Source organism: Danio rerio, chromosome 15 (assembly GCF_049306965.1).
Source record: "Danio rerio strain Tuebingen ecotype United States chromosome 15, GRCz12tu, whole genome shotgun sequence".
Lineage (NCBI taxonomy): Eukaryota > Metazoa > Chordata > Actinopteri > Cypriniformes > Danionidae > Danio > Danio rerio.
In genome coordinates, this window is record NC_133190.1 from 26,319,250 (window position 1) to 26,339,729 (window position 20,480).

A 20,480-nucleotide genomic window follows, 5' to 3' on the forward strand; every position below is an offset into this window, starting at 1 on the left:
CCTGAACACATCCACATAACAATATTGAAGTGGGCGTGGCAAATAGACTCGACAGCGCCACCTACAAAAAGTAAACGGACGAGCCCCTGATCCACGAATCACGCACATGCACGAAAATTGGCACACACCTCAAACACGCCAAAACATACGAAAAAGTCTCTTGGAGCCATATCTCAAACCCAACAGGAAGTCGGATATTTTTAACTTCCTGTGGCAAAAAAGTGGCGTTTTTGCCATTTCTAGGCGTTGTATTTTAACGAACTCCTCCTAGGGATTTTATCTGATTGACACCAAAATTGGGTTTTGTCATTTTAAAGCCTTGGTGATGTTAAATTGCGAAGCTTTAGAGTTTTCATCGATGGGCGTGTCCGTGGCGGCCTCGCAAACTTTGATGATTCACCACAAAAAAGGAAGTCTTTATAACTCAGGGATGCATTATTCAATCTGCCTCAAAATTCACACATTTAATAACAGTCCTGACCCGATCAGGTTTACGTGCCGATATCCAGTTACAGTTATAGCGCCACCTGCTGGCCACAGGAAATGACATGTTTGACACTGTAACAAACTCCTCCCACAAACTTTCCCGTATCAGCACCAAAATAGAGTGGTGTCATCTGTAAGCTCTAGCGATGATATTTTGTAAAGATCTAGAGTTTTTGCAGAAGGGCGTGTCTGTGGTGGCATGACAAACCTCAACGCTTCGCCATGGAACAGGAATTTCTTATAACTCAACCACACAATGTCTGATCTGCCTGAAACTTCACATGATTGATAAAAGTCCTCTCCTGAACACATCTACATAACAATATTGAGTCAGTCATAGCGCCACCTGCTGGCAGAAGGTAGTTTGGCTCATAACTCAGCCACACAATGTCCGATCTGCCTGAAACTTCACATGGTTGATAAAAGTCTTCTCCTGAACACATCTACATAACAATATTGAGTCAGTCATTGCGCCACCTGCTGGCAGAAGGTAGTTTGGCTTATATTTCAGCCACACAATGTCTGATCTGCCTGAAACTTCACATGGTTGATTAAATTCCATTACTAAAGGCATCTACATGCCAATCTTAAGTCACAGTTAGAGCGCCACCTGCTGGCAGATGGTAGTTTGCATTATATCTCAACCACACAAAGTCCGATCTGCCTGAAACTTCACATGGTTGATAAAAGTCCTCTCCTGAACACATCTACATAACAATAATAAGTCTGGCATAGCGCCATCTGCTGGCAGAAGGAAGTTTGCCTTATAACTCAGCCACACAATGTCTGACCTGCCTGAAAATTCACATGGTTGATAAGATTCCTCTCCTGAAGACATGTACATGCCAATCTTGAGTCACATTTATAGCGCCACCTGCTGACAGGAGGAAGTTTGGCATAAATCAGTGATTTTCCCAGGTTCTTTATTTATATTGGCTTAAATTATTGTTGTTCACTCTTCTCTGTCATCTTGAGGCCACTGGGCGGCGGTGAGCCCGGGTGCGAGGTCCCTATCATCGCTGCTTGCAGCTTTAATTATTCTTCTTCTTCTTCTTCTTCTTCTTCTTCCGCGGAATGAATCGCGGTTTTGAGGGGCTAAACATGCCCGAAAACTCACGAAACTTTGCACACGCCTCAGAAGTGGCGAAAATTTACGTTTGTTATGGGCTTCGGAAGTGGGCGTGGCAAAATGACTCGACAGCGCCACCTAGAAAAATTAAACGGACGTGCCCCCGATCCACGAATCACACACACGCACGAAAATTGGCACACACCTCAAACACACCAAAACATACGAAAAAGTCTCTTGGAGCCATATCTCAAACCCAACAGGAAGTCGGATATTTTTCACTTCCTGCGGCGAAAAAGTGGCATTTTTGCCATTTCCAGGCGTTGTATTTTAACGAACTCCTCCTAGGGATTTTATCCGATCGACACCAAAATTAAGTTTTGTCATCTAAAGGCCTTGGCGATGTTAAATTGCGAAGCTTTAGAGTTTTCGTCGATGGGCGTGTCCGTGGCTGCCTCGCAAACTTTGACGATTCGCCACAAAAGAGGAAGTCGTTATAACTCAGGCATGCATTATCAGATCTGCCTCAAAATTCACACGCTTGATAAGAGTCCTGACCTGAACAAGTTTACATGCCAATATCCAGATACAGTTACAGCGCCACCTGCTGGCCACAGGAAATGACATGATTTACGGAGTTATAAACTCCTCCCACAAATTTTATCGTATCAACACCAAAATTGAGTGGTGTTATCTGAAAGCTCTAGTGATGTTATATTGTAAAGATCTAGAGTTTTCGGAGAGGGGCGAATCTGTGGCGGCATGACAAACCTCAATGCTTCGCCATGGAACAGGAAGTCCTTATAACTCAACCACACAATGTCCGATCTGCCTGAAACTTCACATGGTTGATAAACCTCATCTCTTGAACACATCCACATAACAATATTGAAGTGGGCGTGACAAAATGACTCGACAGCGCCACCTAGAAAAATTTTACGGACGAGCCCCCGAGCTACGAATCACGCACATGCACGAAAATTGGCACACACCTCAAACATGCCAAAACATACGAAAAAGTCTCTTGGAGCCATATCTCAAACCCAACAGGAAGTCAGATATTATTAACTTCCTGCGGCGAAAAAGTGGCATTTTTGCCATTTCCAGGCGTTGTATTTTAACGAACTCCTCCTAGGGATTTTATTTAATCAACACCAAAATTGGGTTTTGTCATCTTAAAGCCTTGGTGATAATAAATTGCGAAGCTTTAGAGTTTTCATAGATGGGTGTGTCCGTGGCGGCCTCGCAAACTTTGATGATTCGCCACAAAACAGGAAGTCGTTATAACTCAGGCATGCAATATTCGATCTGCCTCAAAATTCACACATTTAATAACAGTCCTGACCTGAACAGGTTTATGTGCTGATATCCAGTTACAGTTATAGCGCCACCTGCTGGCCACAGGAAATGACATGTTTGACACTGTAACAAACTCCTTCCACAAACTTTCCCGTATCAGCACCAAAACAGAGTGGTGTCATCTAAAAGCTCTAGCGATGATATATTGTGAAGATCTAGAGTTTTTGCAGAGGGGCGTGTCTGTGGTGGCATGACAAACCTCAACGCTTCGCCATGGAACAGGAAGTCCTTATAACTCTATCACACAATGTCCGATCTACCTGAAACTTCACATGATTCATAAAAGTCCTCTCCTAAACACATCTACATAACAATATTGAGTCAGTCATAGCGCCACCTGCTGGCAGAGGGTAGTTTGGCTTGTAACTCGGCCACACAATGTCCGATCTGCCTGAAACTTCACATGGTTGATGAAAGTCCTCTCCTGAGCACATCTACATGATAATATTGAGTCTTTAATAGCGCCACCTGCTGGCAGAATGTAGTTTGTCTTATAACACAATCTCCACACAATCTCTTATCTGCCTGAAACTTCACATGGTTGATAAAAGTCCACTCCTGAACACATCCACATAACAATATTGAGTCAGTCATAACGCCACCTGCTGGCAGAAGGTAGTTTGGCTTATAACTCAGCCACACAATGTCCCATGTGCCTGAAACTTCACATGGTTGATTAAATTCCTCTCCTGAAGACATCTACATGCCAATCTTGAGTCACAGTTGTAGCGCCACCTGCTGACAGGAGGAAGTTTGGCATAAATCTGTGATTTTCTTAGTTTTTTTTTAAATATATTGGCTTATATTATTATTGTTCGCTGTTCTCTGTCATCGTAAGGTCACCGGGCGGCGGTGAGCCCGGGTGCGAGGTCCCTATCATCGCTGCTTGCAGCTTTAATTTATTATTATTATTCCGCCCCCAATCGGGGCACTTTTGAGGGTCTAAACATGCCCGAAAACTCACGAAAATTTGCACACACACCAAACGCGGTGTAAATGGCTGGGTTTTAGGGGGTTCGGAAGTGGGCGTGGCAAAATGACTCGACAGCGCCACCTAGAAAAATTAAACGGACGAGCCCCCGATCCACGAATCACGCACATTCACGAAAATTGGCACACACCTCAAACATGCCAAAACATACGAAAAAGTCTCTTGGAGCCATATCTCAAACCCAACAGGAAGTCGGATATTTTGTACTTCCTGCGGCGAAAAAGTGGCGATTTTGCCATTTTCAGGCGTTGTATTTTAACGAACTCCTCCTAGGGATTTTATCCGATCGACACCAAAATTTGGTTTTGTCATCTAAAGGCCTTGGCGATGTTAAATTGCGAAGCTTTAGAGTTTTCGTCGATGGGCGTGTCCGTGGCGGCCTCTCAAACTTTGACGATTCGCCACAAAACAGGAAGTTGTTATAACTCAGGCATGCATCACACGATCTGCCTCAAAATTCACACGTTTGATAAGAGTCCTCACCTGAACACGTTTACATGCCCATATCCAGATACAGTTATAGCGCCACCTGCTGGCCACAGGAAATGACATGTTTTACATCGTAACAAACTCCTCCCACAAATTTTTTGGTATCAGCACCAAATTTGAGTGGCGTCATCTGAAAGCTCTATCGGTGATATATTGTGAAGATCTAGAGTTTTCGCAGAGGGGCGTGTCCGTGGCGGCATGACAAACCTCAACGCTTCGCCATGGAACAGGAAGTCCTCAAAACTCAACCACACAAAGTCTGATCTGCCTGAAACTTCATATGGTTGATAAAAGTCCTCCCCTGAACACATCCACATAACAATATTGAAGTGGGCGTGGCAAAATGACTCGACAGCGCCACCTATAAAAATTAAACGGACGAGCCCCTGATCTACGAATCACGCACATGCACGAAAATTGGCACACACCTCAAACACGCCAAAACATACGAAAAAGTCTCTTGGAGCCATATCTCAAACCCTACAGGAAGTGGGATATTTTTAACTTCCTGCTGCAAATAAGTGGCATTTTTGCCATTTCCAGGCGTTGTATCTTAACGAACTCCTCCTAGGGATTTTATCAGATCGACACCAAAATTGGGTTTTGTCATCTAAAGGCCTTGGCGATGTTAAATTGCGAAGCTTTACAGGTTTTGTCGATGGGTGTGTCCATGGCGGCCTCGCAAACTTTAACGATTCGCCACAAAACCGGAAGTCATTATAACTCAGGCATGCATTATCCGATCTGCCTCAAAATTCACACGTTTGATAAGAGTCCAGACCAGAACACATTTACATGCCAATATCCAGATACAGTTATAGCGCCACCTGCTGGCCACAGGAAATTACATGTTTTAAACTGTAACAAACTCCTCTCACAAATTTTATCGAATCAGCACCAAATTTGAGTGGTGTCATCTGAAAGCTCTAGCGATGATATATTGTGAAGATCTAGAGTTTTTGCAGAGGGGCGTGTCCGTGGTGGCATGACAAACCTCAACGCTTCGCCATGGAACAGGAAGTCCTTATAACTCAACCACACAATGTCCGATCTGCCTGAAACTTCACAGGGTTGATAAAAGTCCTCTCCTAAACACATATACGTGCCAATATTGAGTCAGTCATAACGCCACCTAGTGACAGAAGTTAGTTTGGCTTATAACTCAGCCACACAATGTCCAATCAGCCTGAAACTTAACATGGTTCATTAAATTCCTCTCCTGAACACACCTACATAACAATATTGAGTCAGTCATTGCGCCACCTGCTGGCAGAAGGTAGTTTGGCTTATATTTCAGCCACACATTGTCTGATCTGCCTGAAACTTCACATGGTTGATAAAAGTCCTCTCCTGAACACATCTACATAACAATAATAAGTCTGGCATAGCGCCATCTGCTGGCAGAAGAAGTTTGCCTTATAACTCAGCCACACAATGTCTGACCTGCCTGAAAATTCACATGGTTGATAAGATTCCTCTCCTAAAGACATGTACATGCCAATCTTGAGTCACATTTATAGCGCCACCTGCTGACAGGAGGAAGTTTGCCATAAATCTGTGATTTTCCCAGGTTCTTTATTTATATTGGCTTAAATTATTGTTGTTCACTCTTCTCTGTCATCTTGAGGCCACTGGGCGGCGGTGAGCCCGGGTGCGAGGTCCCTATCATCGCTGCTTGCAGCTTTAATTTCATTTGTATCTTTTTCTTTATTGCATTTATCTATGCTTGTACATAGTTTATTATATTTTGCGCAGATGCACTCTCCTATAGAATCATCCCAATCAATCTAAAATCATTCATTTATTACAAATAGAGATATTTAAGTCACCTGGTGAAATTGTATTCTTCATATTGTGATATAGATGGCAGAAAAACAAAACATTTCAATGCTAGAATTTGATATAGGGTTAGGGTTATTATAATTAGAAAAACTAAAACCATTAAAAGTTAACCGAAATAAAAATCATCACAAACTGGAAAAAAAATGCTATTACATTCACTGGATGTAAGAATAACTGCAGGTTGCAGGTCACAGGCTTTTAAGAAAATATGGGAGAGAGATTTGAATCTGACATTTGATGACGAAGAGTGGCAAGGAAAAATGTTAAAACAGCATCAAGGGATGCTAAAATACTCCTTATACCTTTAAAATTACACACCATTTTACTGGGCCCCTTTCAGACTGTTTAAGCTCGGGTTAAAATATAAACCTTATTGTGGGAGATGTAAGATCGAAAATTTAGTTCATGCTCTTTGGTCTTGTACAAAAATTCTGGATTTCTGGAAAAGAGTTCATGAACACATTTGCTGGGTTTTAGATTTGCATATTCCACTTTGTCCTAGATTGTTTATTCTAGGTTATCGGACAGACAATGAAATAAAAGATAAAATCCTGGGTCCAGAACAGTTTACTGATTGACAGACAAATAATTCTTAGGAGCTGGAATTCGGAAGATGCCCCTTCTCTTCAGATTCCCCTTCAATTCACTACTTGGGCAGTAGAACTTGCTAGCGTGGCTGCATTTGAAAAAAATGTCTTATAAGCAAATGGACAAGCTACACCTATACTATAAAAATGGTCCAAGTACTTAACCTGTTTGGAAATGGAACAGTAATAAATGTGTGAGAAATATACTGATTATGACAGTTTAAATGTGATATGAACTTACTTTATTATTATTTTATAATTATATTATATTAGTATATTATTTTATATTTATTTTCATTATATCAAGTTGGAGGCTTTAACTGTAATGATAGCCAAGCAGGGACCTTAAAGTCATAGTTAGGGATTCACTTGGGTTGGATTTGGTAATAAGGTAAAATTTTGATTCTTTACAGAGTTGGATTTTGTATTGTAAATCTGAAATTTGCCTAAGAATCAATAAAACTGTTAATCACTAGAATTATTTATACAATAACTATACAGCATTATTTTGCAGTTGATAATTCAATTACTGTACCTGAACACTGTGAAGACTCATCAGAAAACCATAAACATGGTTTATTTAATCTTTTACTTTTTTCTATTTATCTATGCTTGTAGATCGCCTATTATATTTTATGCAGATGCACTCTTCTACAGAATCATCCCAATAAATCTAAAATCATTGATTCTATCCAAATAGAGATTTCCAAGTCACCTTATAAAAAATGTGTTCTTCATATTGCGATATATATATATATATATATATATATATATATATATATATATATATATATATATATATATATATATATATATATATATATATATATATATATAAAAAAACAGAAAAACAAAACATTGCAATGGTAGATTTTTCCAATATAATGCAGCACAAATAAACCACAATCAAAAATAACATTAACTAATCAAAAAAAATCAACATAACATTTACTGGATGTTACAATCCCCTCAGAAAGAAACATCAATTCAATAGTATTTATTTAAATTAACTTTTTTCAATCATTTTTCATTTTCCTGTTGTAGCCAAATTGGTTCAAACGTTTGGTGAAAGTCCGTTGTATGATATCAATTGAAGATTTTGACAATGACTACCTTTACAAGAACACAAGTAATCCAATGATTTGCCTTAATCTGAATAAGACAATAATATAATTAAGGTGTTTACATGAGCTGCTTTTTGTATGTTCCTTTTATAATCTCGTTTTACATGTTATAGCACATAAATTGATTAATGTCATTGCGTCACCACGCTATCCACATGGAATTTCATGTATTGTCTAAATCGTATTAAATTCTGATTATTGGTGTCCATGTAAATGTACTCAGTGATATCTTTAACATCACAACTCTTTAATTAGTATGTATATATTCATTATATAAAAAAAATAAAAAAAAGATGATTACTTTTGTTGTGTCGTGCATTTTCAATATGTCCTCCACAATCTCTGACACACTGGAATCAAACTCCTGAAACAAAGTAAAGCATAAATCATGAAGCATCATCAATACCTGACATGGAAAAAGGTCTCTAGTAGATGCAAGAACCACGATGACAGTTCAGAATGCACAAATCAATAATGATTAATCAGTGTGAATTTCATTTAAATGTATAATCCCGTATCAGTACATAACCGCAATAACATGACTGCATCTCATTTGCATTAATCAGCACATAAGCATATACATACATGTGAACAGATACTAGACACATTCATTTGTATAGCAACAAAACCAAACAGCTAAAACTACACAGGCTTATTTTTGTATCTGCAGAGGTAAAAGCAGGTTAAAAGCTACTCTGCACTTACAGGAAGAGTGTCTGTTCGGTTATCCTTCCACACCTCCAGCAGCGCCACCACCATCTCGTGGATCTCGTCCCTGGACAAAACTCCATCACGATCTACGTCGAACACTTTAAAACAAACTGCAATAGACAATAAAGAAGAGATGTAGATGGAAAGCTTTTAAATCATCTAAGGAAAACTTAATATGAGAGCTTAGACCACAAAACTAGTCGTAAAGGTAAAATTTCAGAAGTTGAGATGTTTGGATCACCTGAATGTTCTATTAATGTATGGTTTGTTTGAATATAATAATAGTTGGCTAAGATAGAATGGTTTAAAAATCTGGAATCAGAGGATTAAAAGAAATTTAAATATTAGGAAAATAAATTTTAAAGTTGCCTAAATTAGGCTATTAGTAATGCAAATTACTAATCAAAATGCCATTGGTCAATGGTGCTTTTCATCGATTGTTATATTCCGAAAATTGTTCCTATGTTTATTTTCGTTCTTGGTGTGGTTCACTTTCACATGGCAAAGTTTCTAAACAGACCAAAATAGTTAAAACAAGTCACGTGCAACTAAACTCACCTCGCATTGGTCAGAGTTCCATGGTTTATTTTATACAAAGCAACGGATTCTGCTCTCATACGTCATAGTTTTCATTTGTGACAATGAGAACTGAGACACTATAAACGACAAGGTGCAGTTTAATTTTAACACCGAAATTGTCACCAAGCCAAAACCAGAGAGATAAGACTTTCTCATACAGCCTCATTTCAGTTATAAAGCTTTGTAAAAATGGATTCTTTAATCTATTGAATCAAACAATCTATTTAATAACACTGGCTAAAAGTATGCATTATATAGGCTTAAATTATAAAAAGAAGTAACAGATGAACTGGGACTGCAGTAAGATCATGAAGCAGATTAATGTTGATCTTTCTTTCGAGGTGTCAATGCAGAAATGAACAAAACAATAGGCCTAATACAAAATATTTTAAAATCAAAATTTGGAAAAATATCAGATGGTAATTTCGGTCGATTTTCCTAATGGATAAACAGCACCTATAGTAGTAATATTTCAGCATGCTTTAGGTTTCGTATTCGACATGAAACACTTATCGGTACGAATAACATCCCGCTCTAATCATAATTCTCTCTTCATATAGCTGTATATATGGCTATTACATAACAATAATACACTGTTATATAGTGGTTCGTTACTTCGTTGGTTTGTCTTGCTTTCTCACTACAATCGAGCCGAGACAACCTCATTCAGGCCATCTCAGACCAATTGATTTGGTGCAGATCCGAGCGTGATTGTGGGTTTCACATAAGCCAAACAAACCGCACAAACTGTGCAAATCAGACAGGTTCCGAAATGAACGTCTAGGTGTGAAAACACTCCTAAATGTCTTCATGGAACATGATCTTCACCTAACATTCTAATGGATTGTGACATTAAAGAAAAATTATATATAATTATATAATTTAATTATAATAATAATTATATAATTTTGATTAATACAATGTATTATTGGATATTCCTACAAATATATCTATGCAACTTCAGAATGGTGTTGCACTCCAGGGTCACCTATTTTTTTTTTGCGATTTATCATCTTAAGTGCAAACATTATGACATATGACAACAAAATATATACACGTTTGACAGAAATACATATTTAGGTTTAAGTGTTATATTGATGCATAATAGTTAGAAAGTTACATTATTAAATATAAAGAATCATCAATTGCTCCAATCTATCAGCAGAAAACAAAATTAGTTGACATTTTCTTCCTCTGTCAATCAAACAGTACAATAATAAATTCTTGCACTAAAAACAATATTTAGGTCAAATACACAAATAAAAAATAAATAAAAATCATCATAATAATGAGAAGAAATATAAAATAACATTATTTATAAAACTTAACAGCTAGGGGTGTCAAAATTAATTGTTTCTTCGGTGCACCGCGATGCAGATGCGGACAATTCGGTATCAGTTCAGTAATAATCCTAACCGGTTATTATGTACTGACGTCATTTATCTCCTTTGCGCTCTGTGGCGAGGGAGGTGAGCGCAAGTATTTACACCACTCAGCCAACTCTGGGCCGGCCCGTGGCATAGGCACCATAGGCAAATGCTAAGGGCGCTGTATATCCAGGGGGGTGCCAGAAATGAGCGTGGTTCAGTTGGTTTTGTTTTCGATATTCCTGACACACATTCAGTTATAGACGGCAATAACTCAAAAACCTCTTACTCTAAAAAGATCTAAAGTGTGTTTCCTACAAAAAGACAAATCTGGTTTTGTTTCACAGCTGTCTTTCTTTTTTTTCGCTCAACATTACGAGCACTGCTCCGTTTAAGCCCTCGCAATATGTGTTTAGCTGGGAGAGCTTGCGCTGAGAGGAGCTCTCAGTAAATGACCGTCAGAAAAGTGCTTCTTTTTTTTTTAGTTTTTCTGCTCCGCTCTGCGCGAGCTCTCCCTGTTGGGAGGGCTTAAATGTGTGTGTGTGTGTGTGTGTGTGTTAGTTGGTTTATTTGTTTGGTTTTGTCTATGTTTGTGTATGTGTTTGAATGAGAGACAGTGTGGTGCTGTGTGTCTGTGTGTTTATACAGAGAGCTTGTTATAGCCTCCCCCCTAAAATATAACACTGTATATGGAAAGCATCGTCATTGCACTGTGATGCACCGAGAAATCGAATTGAACCGAATCAAAGGCATGATAATGGTAACCGAACCGAACCAAACCGTGAGACCAGTATAGGTTCACACCTCCATTAACAGCAATACAGATAAAATAAATACAAATATGCAAAAGGTACAGCAGTAAGAAAATAGATCTATTAAAAAAGGAAGAAATAAAAAAAAAAAACATATATAAATCTTTTATATTTTCTCTGTGCTCTCCATTTATAACTAAGCTTAAATACAAATTTTAAAGACTATTTATGCACATTAAAAAAGTCCTCTAACATCCACAATAATCCTGCATCTGCCTTGAAATAGGGTGAACAGCTAAGAGAGGATGATAAGCAATAATAAAAAGCTTACACTTCTGCCTCTCCGCTACTGGGCCGCGACAGCAAGCTGAGAGCCCACAGGATATCTCCTTAAAGTCAATATGATTGTCCCGATTCTCATCAAAGGCGTGAAACAAGCCTGGCAAATGGGAGAAAATGTCAGTGTTTAGATTAGCCAGAATGAGTAATTGGATTCTTTGGAGATCTTTTATCACAAATGATCCAATACATTTCAAAAGCGGAAAAGCACTTCTACTAAAATAAGATGAAGCGTGACTTTCCTGGGTACCGCAAATGTTTTCAAAGCATACAAGGAGTGTGTGGATGGGTGCGTATGTGTGTCTCAATCCATTTGAGAAGCTTTTAAAATTGGCATAATGAATTCGGTCTTACCTTCACTCAGCGATGCATGAATAGGGGGCGAGACCAGCGGGACAAAGGTTTCCAAATCAAAGCGGCCTGTCCTTGATTGAGCTTTCAGCAGCCAGTAGCGTTTTTCCAAGTCGATAATGTCTGATTCTTCTACTGCAAGAAAGGAAACACGAGAAATCTGATTCTCTTTGAAATAATTACACGGTGTCAAGCATCGGTTAAGCATGTAGTACATGTGTAACTGAATATCAGTGCCATATACATTAAGGGCTGAGAGTATTTTTTAAGTCTTTTTTGCTAACCAACACTGCATTTATTTAATCAAAACAACAAATATTCAACAACAACAACAACAAAATTGTGAAATGTTATTTCTGATTAAAATCATATCGAACATCGATATAGCAATGTGGAAATCTGCAATAGTACCATCGCAGGATCTACAATGCCAAGGTGGGATTACAAATAACCACAAATCAAAGTTCAGAACACATGCAAAGTTTAACCCTAATTAAGCGAAAGCTTTTTAAGGCCTGTAACTGAAAGATTTTAAGTTTAAACCATTTAGGCACAAGAAATGATCAAATATATAGCTTTAACACAAATCTATTGTACCTATTTATACAATCAATATATTTAAAGTGGATCAAAAACATTTTTCTAAATTATCCTGTGAAGGGGTGCTGTTGAATTGTCCAAGGACAACTTTGATGAAAGGTTTGGATCCACTTCAAATGTTGACCACTGTATACAATGCTATTTTACACTTGATTATTTAAATTCTGTTTATTTATTTCACTTGTTACTTAGTTGTTTTGTATCAATTTGTGCTTAAAATTTGTTTTTAATATACAGTGCTTAATTAGAAAATTGTGAGGTCCCGAGTTACCAGAGGAGGGAGGTGAAAGTAAGGACTTGGGGGATTTAACAGGGGGGACTGGTAAAATGAGGTGCCGGATCAGATTTCAGAGGTGCCGGATCAAATTTGTAAACAAATTTCCAGCACAAATTAAGCCCCGATTTTACTTTATGCAAATGCATTCCTTATCTATGTAAAAATATAAACAAATATAATGAATGTGAAATATATTTGTATTGAAAAAAATGCACAAAAGCACTTAACATTTTGAGCACACGGGCTCTTCATCAGACAGTCTTCTATTTATATTGCAGAATAACTAAATATTAAAATGTCAGTTATTCCCAATATCATAGGTGTAATGCAAAATGCAGTTTATTCCTGCAATTTAAAGAGAAATATTTAGCGTCACATGATTCTTCAGAAATTTTTCTAATATGCTGATTTTAACAAATACTGTGCTCAAGAAACTCATCATGTGCTGTCTATCATTTTAAAAGACTGTTATTCATCAACGACGATGTCAACATTTTACATAATACAAAAGATTTCATTTCAATACATATACTGAAATAATGCTGGTAAAGTATCAACCTACACAAACCTCAAATACAATATTTTATAGCGCGTAAAAGGAAAACACATAAAAGAGTGTCTCAAAAGATTTACATACAATACATGACACTAGTCTACAGTGAAAATGACAGGAGTTTTAATATGTAATATGTAAAGAATTATATGGGGGCAGCACAGTGGGTAGCATGAACGCCTCAAAGCAAGAAGGTCATTGGTTCGAGTGCAGCTGGGTCAGTTGGCACTTCTGTGTGGAGTTTGCATGTTCTCCCCGTGTTCGTTTGAGTTTCCTCTGGGTACTCTGGTTTCCCCCACAAGTCCAAAAACATGTGGTAGGCCCACAAAGAATCTGCGGGCGCACAATTTCGCAGATTTTCTGTAGAATTCCGCAAATTTTTAGTCCATCATTAATTCTGTTTATTTACTTGAGTAAATGTGTGTAAATCTATATTTATTCAGTTTTTAAATTAGTTACAGTAATATTATTGGCTAATATAAAATTGTTCATCTGATTTATGTACAGTGCAGTTTGTAAAGTAATATTTTTGGTCTTTTTGTAGAGATATTATATGAGAGATTTGCTTTGTTTACCAAATGAAGTGAATCTAATTGGATTTGCATTTTAAACATTAAATAAAAGTTTTAAAAAAAATGTTTTTATTCCACATATAAAGGTTTTAGTTATGATAATCCCAAAATAACTCCGCAGAAATCCGCAGATTTTTACCAAAATTCTCAGCAGAAATAGCAAAAAATATCCGCAGATTCTGTCTGGCCCTAGGTATAGGTGAATTGTGTATGCTAAATTGTAAAAAGTGTATGTGTTTGAATGAGTGTGTATGGATGTTTACCAGCAATGGGTTGCAAATGGAAGTGCATCCACTGTGTAAAACATGCTGGATAAGTTGGCGGTTCATTCCGCTGTGGCGACCCCAGATTAATAAAGGGACTGAGCCGTAAAGAAAATGATTAAATGAATGAAAAAGAATATATGATTAGCATATGTTTTTAGATCATTGTTACTTGTTAAACAAAGTTAATCATGTTCTAACTTAATTTCACAAGTTACGCGAGCTGTTTTAGTGAGTTTAACATAACATAAGTTCAATGGACTCATAAGGTTAATTTGATTCATCTTAAAAATTTAAGGCAAGCAGGGTTTTTTTTTTTTATGAGTAAAAAAAGAGTTCAAACACACCACCCCTGTAGTCCACAGTTTTATAGCACTATTTTGTCATTTTCCGAGCTTTCCCTTTTATTATAACAGCGTTCAACTTTGTAATGACATCAGGAAACATATACACTAATACAATTTTAATATTCAGGCAAATTATTTATGTAGAAAAAGACATGGTCGGTGGTCTGTGGTGACTGACATTAGGATAATTAACATTTATGATGAGCGATTACATAACTACATCTAAGAGAAAGCATGACTCAAGCACCTCCATATATATAGTCCAGTCTTTTAGTGTGTTGAGGTTAAGAGGACCCAGGTCAACTCTCTTGCTTTGCAATAATCTCTAGCTTAGGCTAATAGGATTGCTCTTGTCCCTCCCACACTGACCGTCACACATAAGGCAAGTGTCAAAACACAGCAATACAAATCTGATCTTTTGTTTAGCCTGATGTTTATTTTATACTCCTCCTACCTCGCCTTTATTGCCCACAACACAATACATTTTAGTGAATGCACTTCATAAATAAATAAATGAGCAAACTGATCCATACAAAAAGCATATCCTAGGGGGGTTCTCGGGACAGGAATGAAAGGCATCTTAATGAACAGGCCCTGGATCTCCGCTGTTATCTCAGACTCCTGAAGCACTGCTAAATCTCTATGGTTTGACGGGCAATTGGGAGTCTGATAGGATTGGGTCAATAGCCATTATTTCCTATAATGCTCTAGGAGAGAATGGCTATACTTTCTGAGGGACGTAAAATGAAAGGAAAAACAACAAGCATTTAGGGGATTTATTGGGGTACGAACCCTTCAGACATACATTTCGATCAATGATTCGGTGTCAATTGAGAGGCGGTTATGAGTGGAAATCTATTATGACATAAAGGAAACAGTGGAGTAAATACAGGCTTCACATCTTAGCATCCACATAAACAAATTTCCCAGTGGAAATGTAGCTTCATTACAATGCGCCGTGTAATTAATGCAGTGATCAAGAATTATCATAATTCAGAGCAGCGTTATTATTAAGAACAATAATTAGTTGAGGAGGGCTGCAGGGAGCTGAAAAACTGCTTGAGTGTTATTCTGTGTTTGTGCATTGGACAGAGACTTCTAATCTATAATACGTATTAAGCGCCGTACGGATTGCTCATCCAGATTGTTTACAGGCTTGATTGTTGTGGTACATCTTAATATGAGGCATCATGTGGTTCATTTCAAGCGAGCTGTGGTCCGTGATTTCCTCTTGTCCAGCTATGCATTAAGGCTCGTGTGCTACCGTTGAGCCTTTCAAGCTGTCAAAATCCATTTCACCCATTACTTGCGCCACATTTATATGACTTTTTCTTTTCTGTAAGAAGCGACAAATCGCACATCCAATGACGGAGCAAAAATGACAGGCCTGTACTGAGACACAATGATAGTCAATACCACATAAACCTTCCACTGTGAACTGTCTAATATTGACAAAGATTAATCAATGCTGTCATAATATGGTGCTCACTGTTAGCAAAAACATATTTTTATATGTAGCATATATTTATAAATGCAAATTCAATTGCTCAGAAAATAATATTATGATAAAATATACATATTAATACAGATATAAAGTTTATTTTAATAAAGTTAAAGTTTAAAATAAAAATAAAGTTGATTTTTTTTCAGAAACTTAATTAAAATTAATTCATTAATTCATTTTCTTTTTGGCTTGGTCGCTTTCAGAGGTCGTCACAGTGGAATGAACCGCCAACTTATCCAGCATATGTTTTATGCAGCGGATTTAATTAAAATGAACTGTTATTAAAAATGTAAAAATTTAATAATAAATGTTATAAAATGTCAAACTAAAATCAACTGAACAACTAATTAAAACAAACATTATACATTTACTTTCAACTGCAACATTTGTATATTTATTTTCAACTGCAACATTGTATATTTACTTTCAACTGCAATTGGAAATCAGAGTTTCTAGAAAAATATTGAGCGCCTAAACTGGTTTTACATTAATAAAAAGAAAAATGACTTGTGCATCAGATAAAAAACTGAATAATAAAACATACATATTAATAAATAAGTAAAGTATATTTTAATAAAGTTAAAGTTTAAAATAAAAATAAAGTTGATCTTTTAAAAACTTAATCATTTTTATCAGCAAAGACAAAAAAATAACTCTTATTAAAATATAAAAATTGTACAATAAATGTTATAAAATGTCAAATTTAGTTCAATTAAACAACTAATTTAAATAAAAGATTTCAATAAACGTTAATAATAAACATTGTATATTTACTTTCAACTGAAAGTGAAACGATCATAATTTTTAGGAAAATATTGAGCAGCACAACTAGTTTTACATTAATAATAAGAAAAATTACTTGTGCATCAGATTAGCATATTATTTCTCATCAGCAGAACGATTTGTGAAGGATAATATGACACTAAACCTGGATTAATCCTGCTGAAAATTCATCAATGTCATCAAAAGAATTAATTAAATAGACCCATACATTACAGCAGAAAACACATTCTAAATGGTATTAACAATTGATAATTTTATTGTATTTCAGTATCTGTAATCAAATAAATTTATCCTTGGGAACTACACACCTCCAAAACAGCAGTACTCACCTAACGGAGCGACTCTATCAGAGTGGCAACAGAAGAACCATACCATATTCCACAGCACATGTCACGTCTCTGGCTGTTAGATATGGCATGTACCATAGAGAACTCCATACAAGCTGCCATTATGTTGGCAAAATACAGGTACTCTCCATCTCCCTGGGCAATCCAACTCCCTTTCTTTCTCACAGAAAATGCTCACCCGGTCATCAGTGTGCTCTTTGGTATAGGCCTCTTGCCTGTTCGCACTTGGCCTGGTGTGAGGCGTATTCTGGAAAGTGACTGAACCCATAAAGCCACACAGATCACACAGATCATGACTGCTTCACACCGACAGCACACACACAGCCCTCTCACTGAGCTAAGAGGATAATCTGGAGCGGGTCGCAGATTACCCTGCGCTGTCTATGTAGCTTCTCTGATTGGCTAGAGACAACCAAAGCTGTCCTCGGTTGACAAAGCAAACTTCTTCTAATTTTACTGATCCATTTGCATAATCACTTGCTTTTATGTGTTCTTTCTTTCTATATTGTGTTTGTGGACAACACTAATAGGTTAACTGTACATATAGGTATCCTGATTTGTGACGCAGTGAAAAGCCCAGCCTTGTGCATTCATTCTGTAATGGAGAAATATGTTATAGACAAATATCAATCACAATCTTACTGATACACAGAAATGCACATAAATTGACCTTCCAATAATGTCAAATGATTTACGGCGAAGGCAAACAACTGCTGCGTATGCTGTTTAAGCAAGCCATGGGCTACTGTTTTAATTCATGAACTGAACATGCCTGTCAATATTGCTTTGCTCCTGCCTGGTATAAATGGCTACATCTCAAAGCCTTCTAAGCTACCTACTGAGACAATCTTGGTAGGCAGATCTCATTCAGTTATATTTTCACATATCCTGGCATTATTAAAAAGAGATACACTCACCGGCCACTTTATTAGGTACACCTTACTAGTACTGCGTTGGACCCCCTTTTGCCATAAGAACTGCTGTAATCCTTCGTGGCAGAGATTCAACAAAGTACTGGAAGAATTCCTCAAAGAATTTGGTCTAATTTGGTATAATTGTGAATCTCCAGTTCCACCACATCCTAAAGGTGCTCTATTGGATTGAGATCCGTTGACTGTGGAGGCCATTTGAGTACAGGGAACTCATTGTCATGTTCAAGAAAGCAGTCTGAGATGATTCGTGCTTTATAACATGGCACGTTATCCTGCTAGAAGTAGCCATCAGAAGTTGGTACACTGTGGTCATAATAATTAATAATAATAATAATTCCTACATTTACATAGAGCATTTCTAGACACTCAAAGCACTTAAATAAGGGATGGACATGGTCAGCAAAAATTCTCAGGTAGGCTGTGGCATTGACATTATGCTCAACTGGTACTAATGGGCCCAAAGTGTCCCAAGAAAATATCCCCCACACCATTACATCACCAACAGCCTGAACCGTTGATGCAGAGCAGGATGAATCCATGTTTCCATGTTGTTGATGCCAAATCCAGAACCTATCTGCGAGTGTCGCAGCAGAAAATGAGACTCATCAGACCAGGCAACATTTTTCCAATAATCTGTCATCCAATTTTGGTGAGTGTGCAAATTGTAGCCTCAGTTTCCTGTTCTTAGCTGACAGGAGCGGCACCCAGTATGGTCTTCTGCTGCTGTAGCTCATACGCCTCAAGGCTTGACATGTTGAAATGCTCTTCTGGATACCTCAGTTATAACGAGTGTTTATTTGAGCTGCTGTTGACTTTCTATCAGCCGGAACCAGTCTGGCCATTCTTCTCAGACCTCTGCCATCAACAAGCCATTTGCACCCACAGAACTGCCGCTCACTGGATATTTTCCCTTTTGCGGACCATTCTCTGTAAACACTAGAGATGGTTGTGCTAAAAATCCCAGTAGATCAGCAGTTTCTGAAATACTCAGACCAGCCCGTCGGGCATCAACAAACATGGCACGTTCAAAGTCACTTAAAATTTCTTCCCCATTCTGATGCTCGGTTTGAACTGCAGCAGATTATCATATGACCATGTCTACATACCTAAATGCATTGAGTTGCTGCCATGTAATTGGCTGATTAGAAATTTGCGTTAATAAGCAGTTGGATGGGTGTACCTAATAAAGTGGCCAGTGACTGTACATTTACAATTCAAAACTGTGCACAACAGAAAGAAAAAAACACTGAAAAACATGATTTATTTGATTTACTTTTTTTTTTTTAAAGTTAAGTGGTTGCAAACAGTTTACATGGGTTGAATTTAAACAAACAAATGAAGTTGAATATTACAAAATTTTATTTGTTTGTTTAAATTCAGCCCATATAAAATGTCTGCAATCAGTTATCTTAAAATATTTTTTGTAAATGAAATGAATATATTTTTCAGTGTAGGCAGTAAAAAAAATTTTTATAGTGGAAAAGATGACACACACACACACACAAACACACACAAGCTTAGACAGGCAGATCGATAAACAGAATGCTAGAAAGAGAAATCAGGAGGGAGAGTGAGAAATGTAGAACAATATTAGAAACTATAGAATAAATGATGGATAGAATAACACAGATAAACTTATTAGTAGACAAATAGGCAGACAAATTGACCAACTGACAGCTATAACAATACAGAAAGTACAAAATGACAGAGAAAAAAAGACAGGGAAAGCAATACAGACAGACAGAGAGAATATACTTTGTCTATACTGTCCTTTTCTCTAAAACTCATTCAGCTCTTTGTTAGAACACCAGTGACCCGGCCCCGTTTACACTAATAAGTTTTTGTTTTAAAATACATACGTTTTTCTATGGTTATGCCTTCAGTACACACTACTCTGGAGTTTTCTAACACCAAAAACTGAGTGTTTTGGAAATGCTGAAGAGACCGTTTTGGATTTCAAATGTCAGTGTGGATGGAGGAAAACAGAGATATCTGAAAACGGAGGTGTGGCTGCAGCAATCATGCGTTTTTCTTCAATATTAAGTAGCCTATACACAAAGTTTAGTCATGAGTCGTTTGCTTGTAAGTTCAGACTTCGCAAGTTTGATATGGAAAAAAACTCTCAAGGACATGTCGAGTAAAACTTCAAAGGGAATAGTGTACTTTATAACATCATTTACATCACTCTGGCTACATTTTTTCAATATCTTAACGAATAAAATGAAAAATAAAATAAGGAAGTCCCTATTTTCAGTT

At 37.2% G+C, this 20,480-nt stretch overlaps 1 protein-coding gene across 21 annotated transcripts in view; it reads right to left on the bottom strand.

Annotated features, from left to right (window-relative positions):
- Positions 1-20,480, bottom strand: part of usp32 (ubiquitin specific peptidase 32) — a 92,110-nt gene that overhangs the window by 35,188 nt on the left and 36,442 nt on the right. For 15 of the 21 annotated variants that reach the window (XR_012390853.1, XR_012390851.1, XR_012390852.1 and 12 more), the window contains exons 6-9: positions 12,050-12,181; positions 11,688-11,795; positions 8,653-8,768; positions 8,249-8,311 (exon numbers count right to left, since the gene is read on the bottom strand). Coding sequence is in view for 7 of the 21 variants with exons in the window: in XM_073923707.1 (XP_073779808.1) it covers positions 8,249-8,311; positions 8,653-8,768; positions 11,688-11,795; positions 12,050-12,181 (419 nt within the window). In the remaining 14 variants the exon portion in view is untranslated. Of the gene's footprint in view, positions 1-8,248; positions 8,312-8,652; positions 8,769-11,687; positions 11,796-12,049; positions 12,182-17,274; positions 18,530-20,480 lie in introns of those variants that run through there. The other 6 variants (XR_012390856.1, XR_012390855.1, XR_012390854.1 and 3 more) reach the window with 1 other exon arrangement.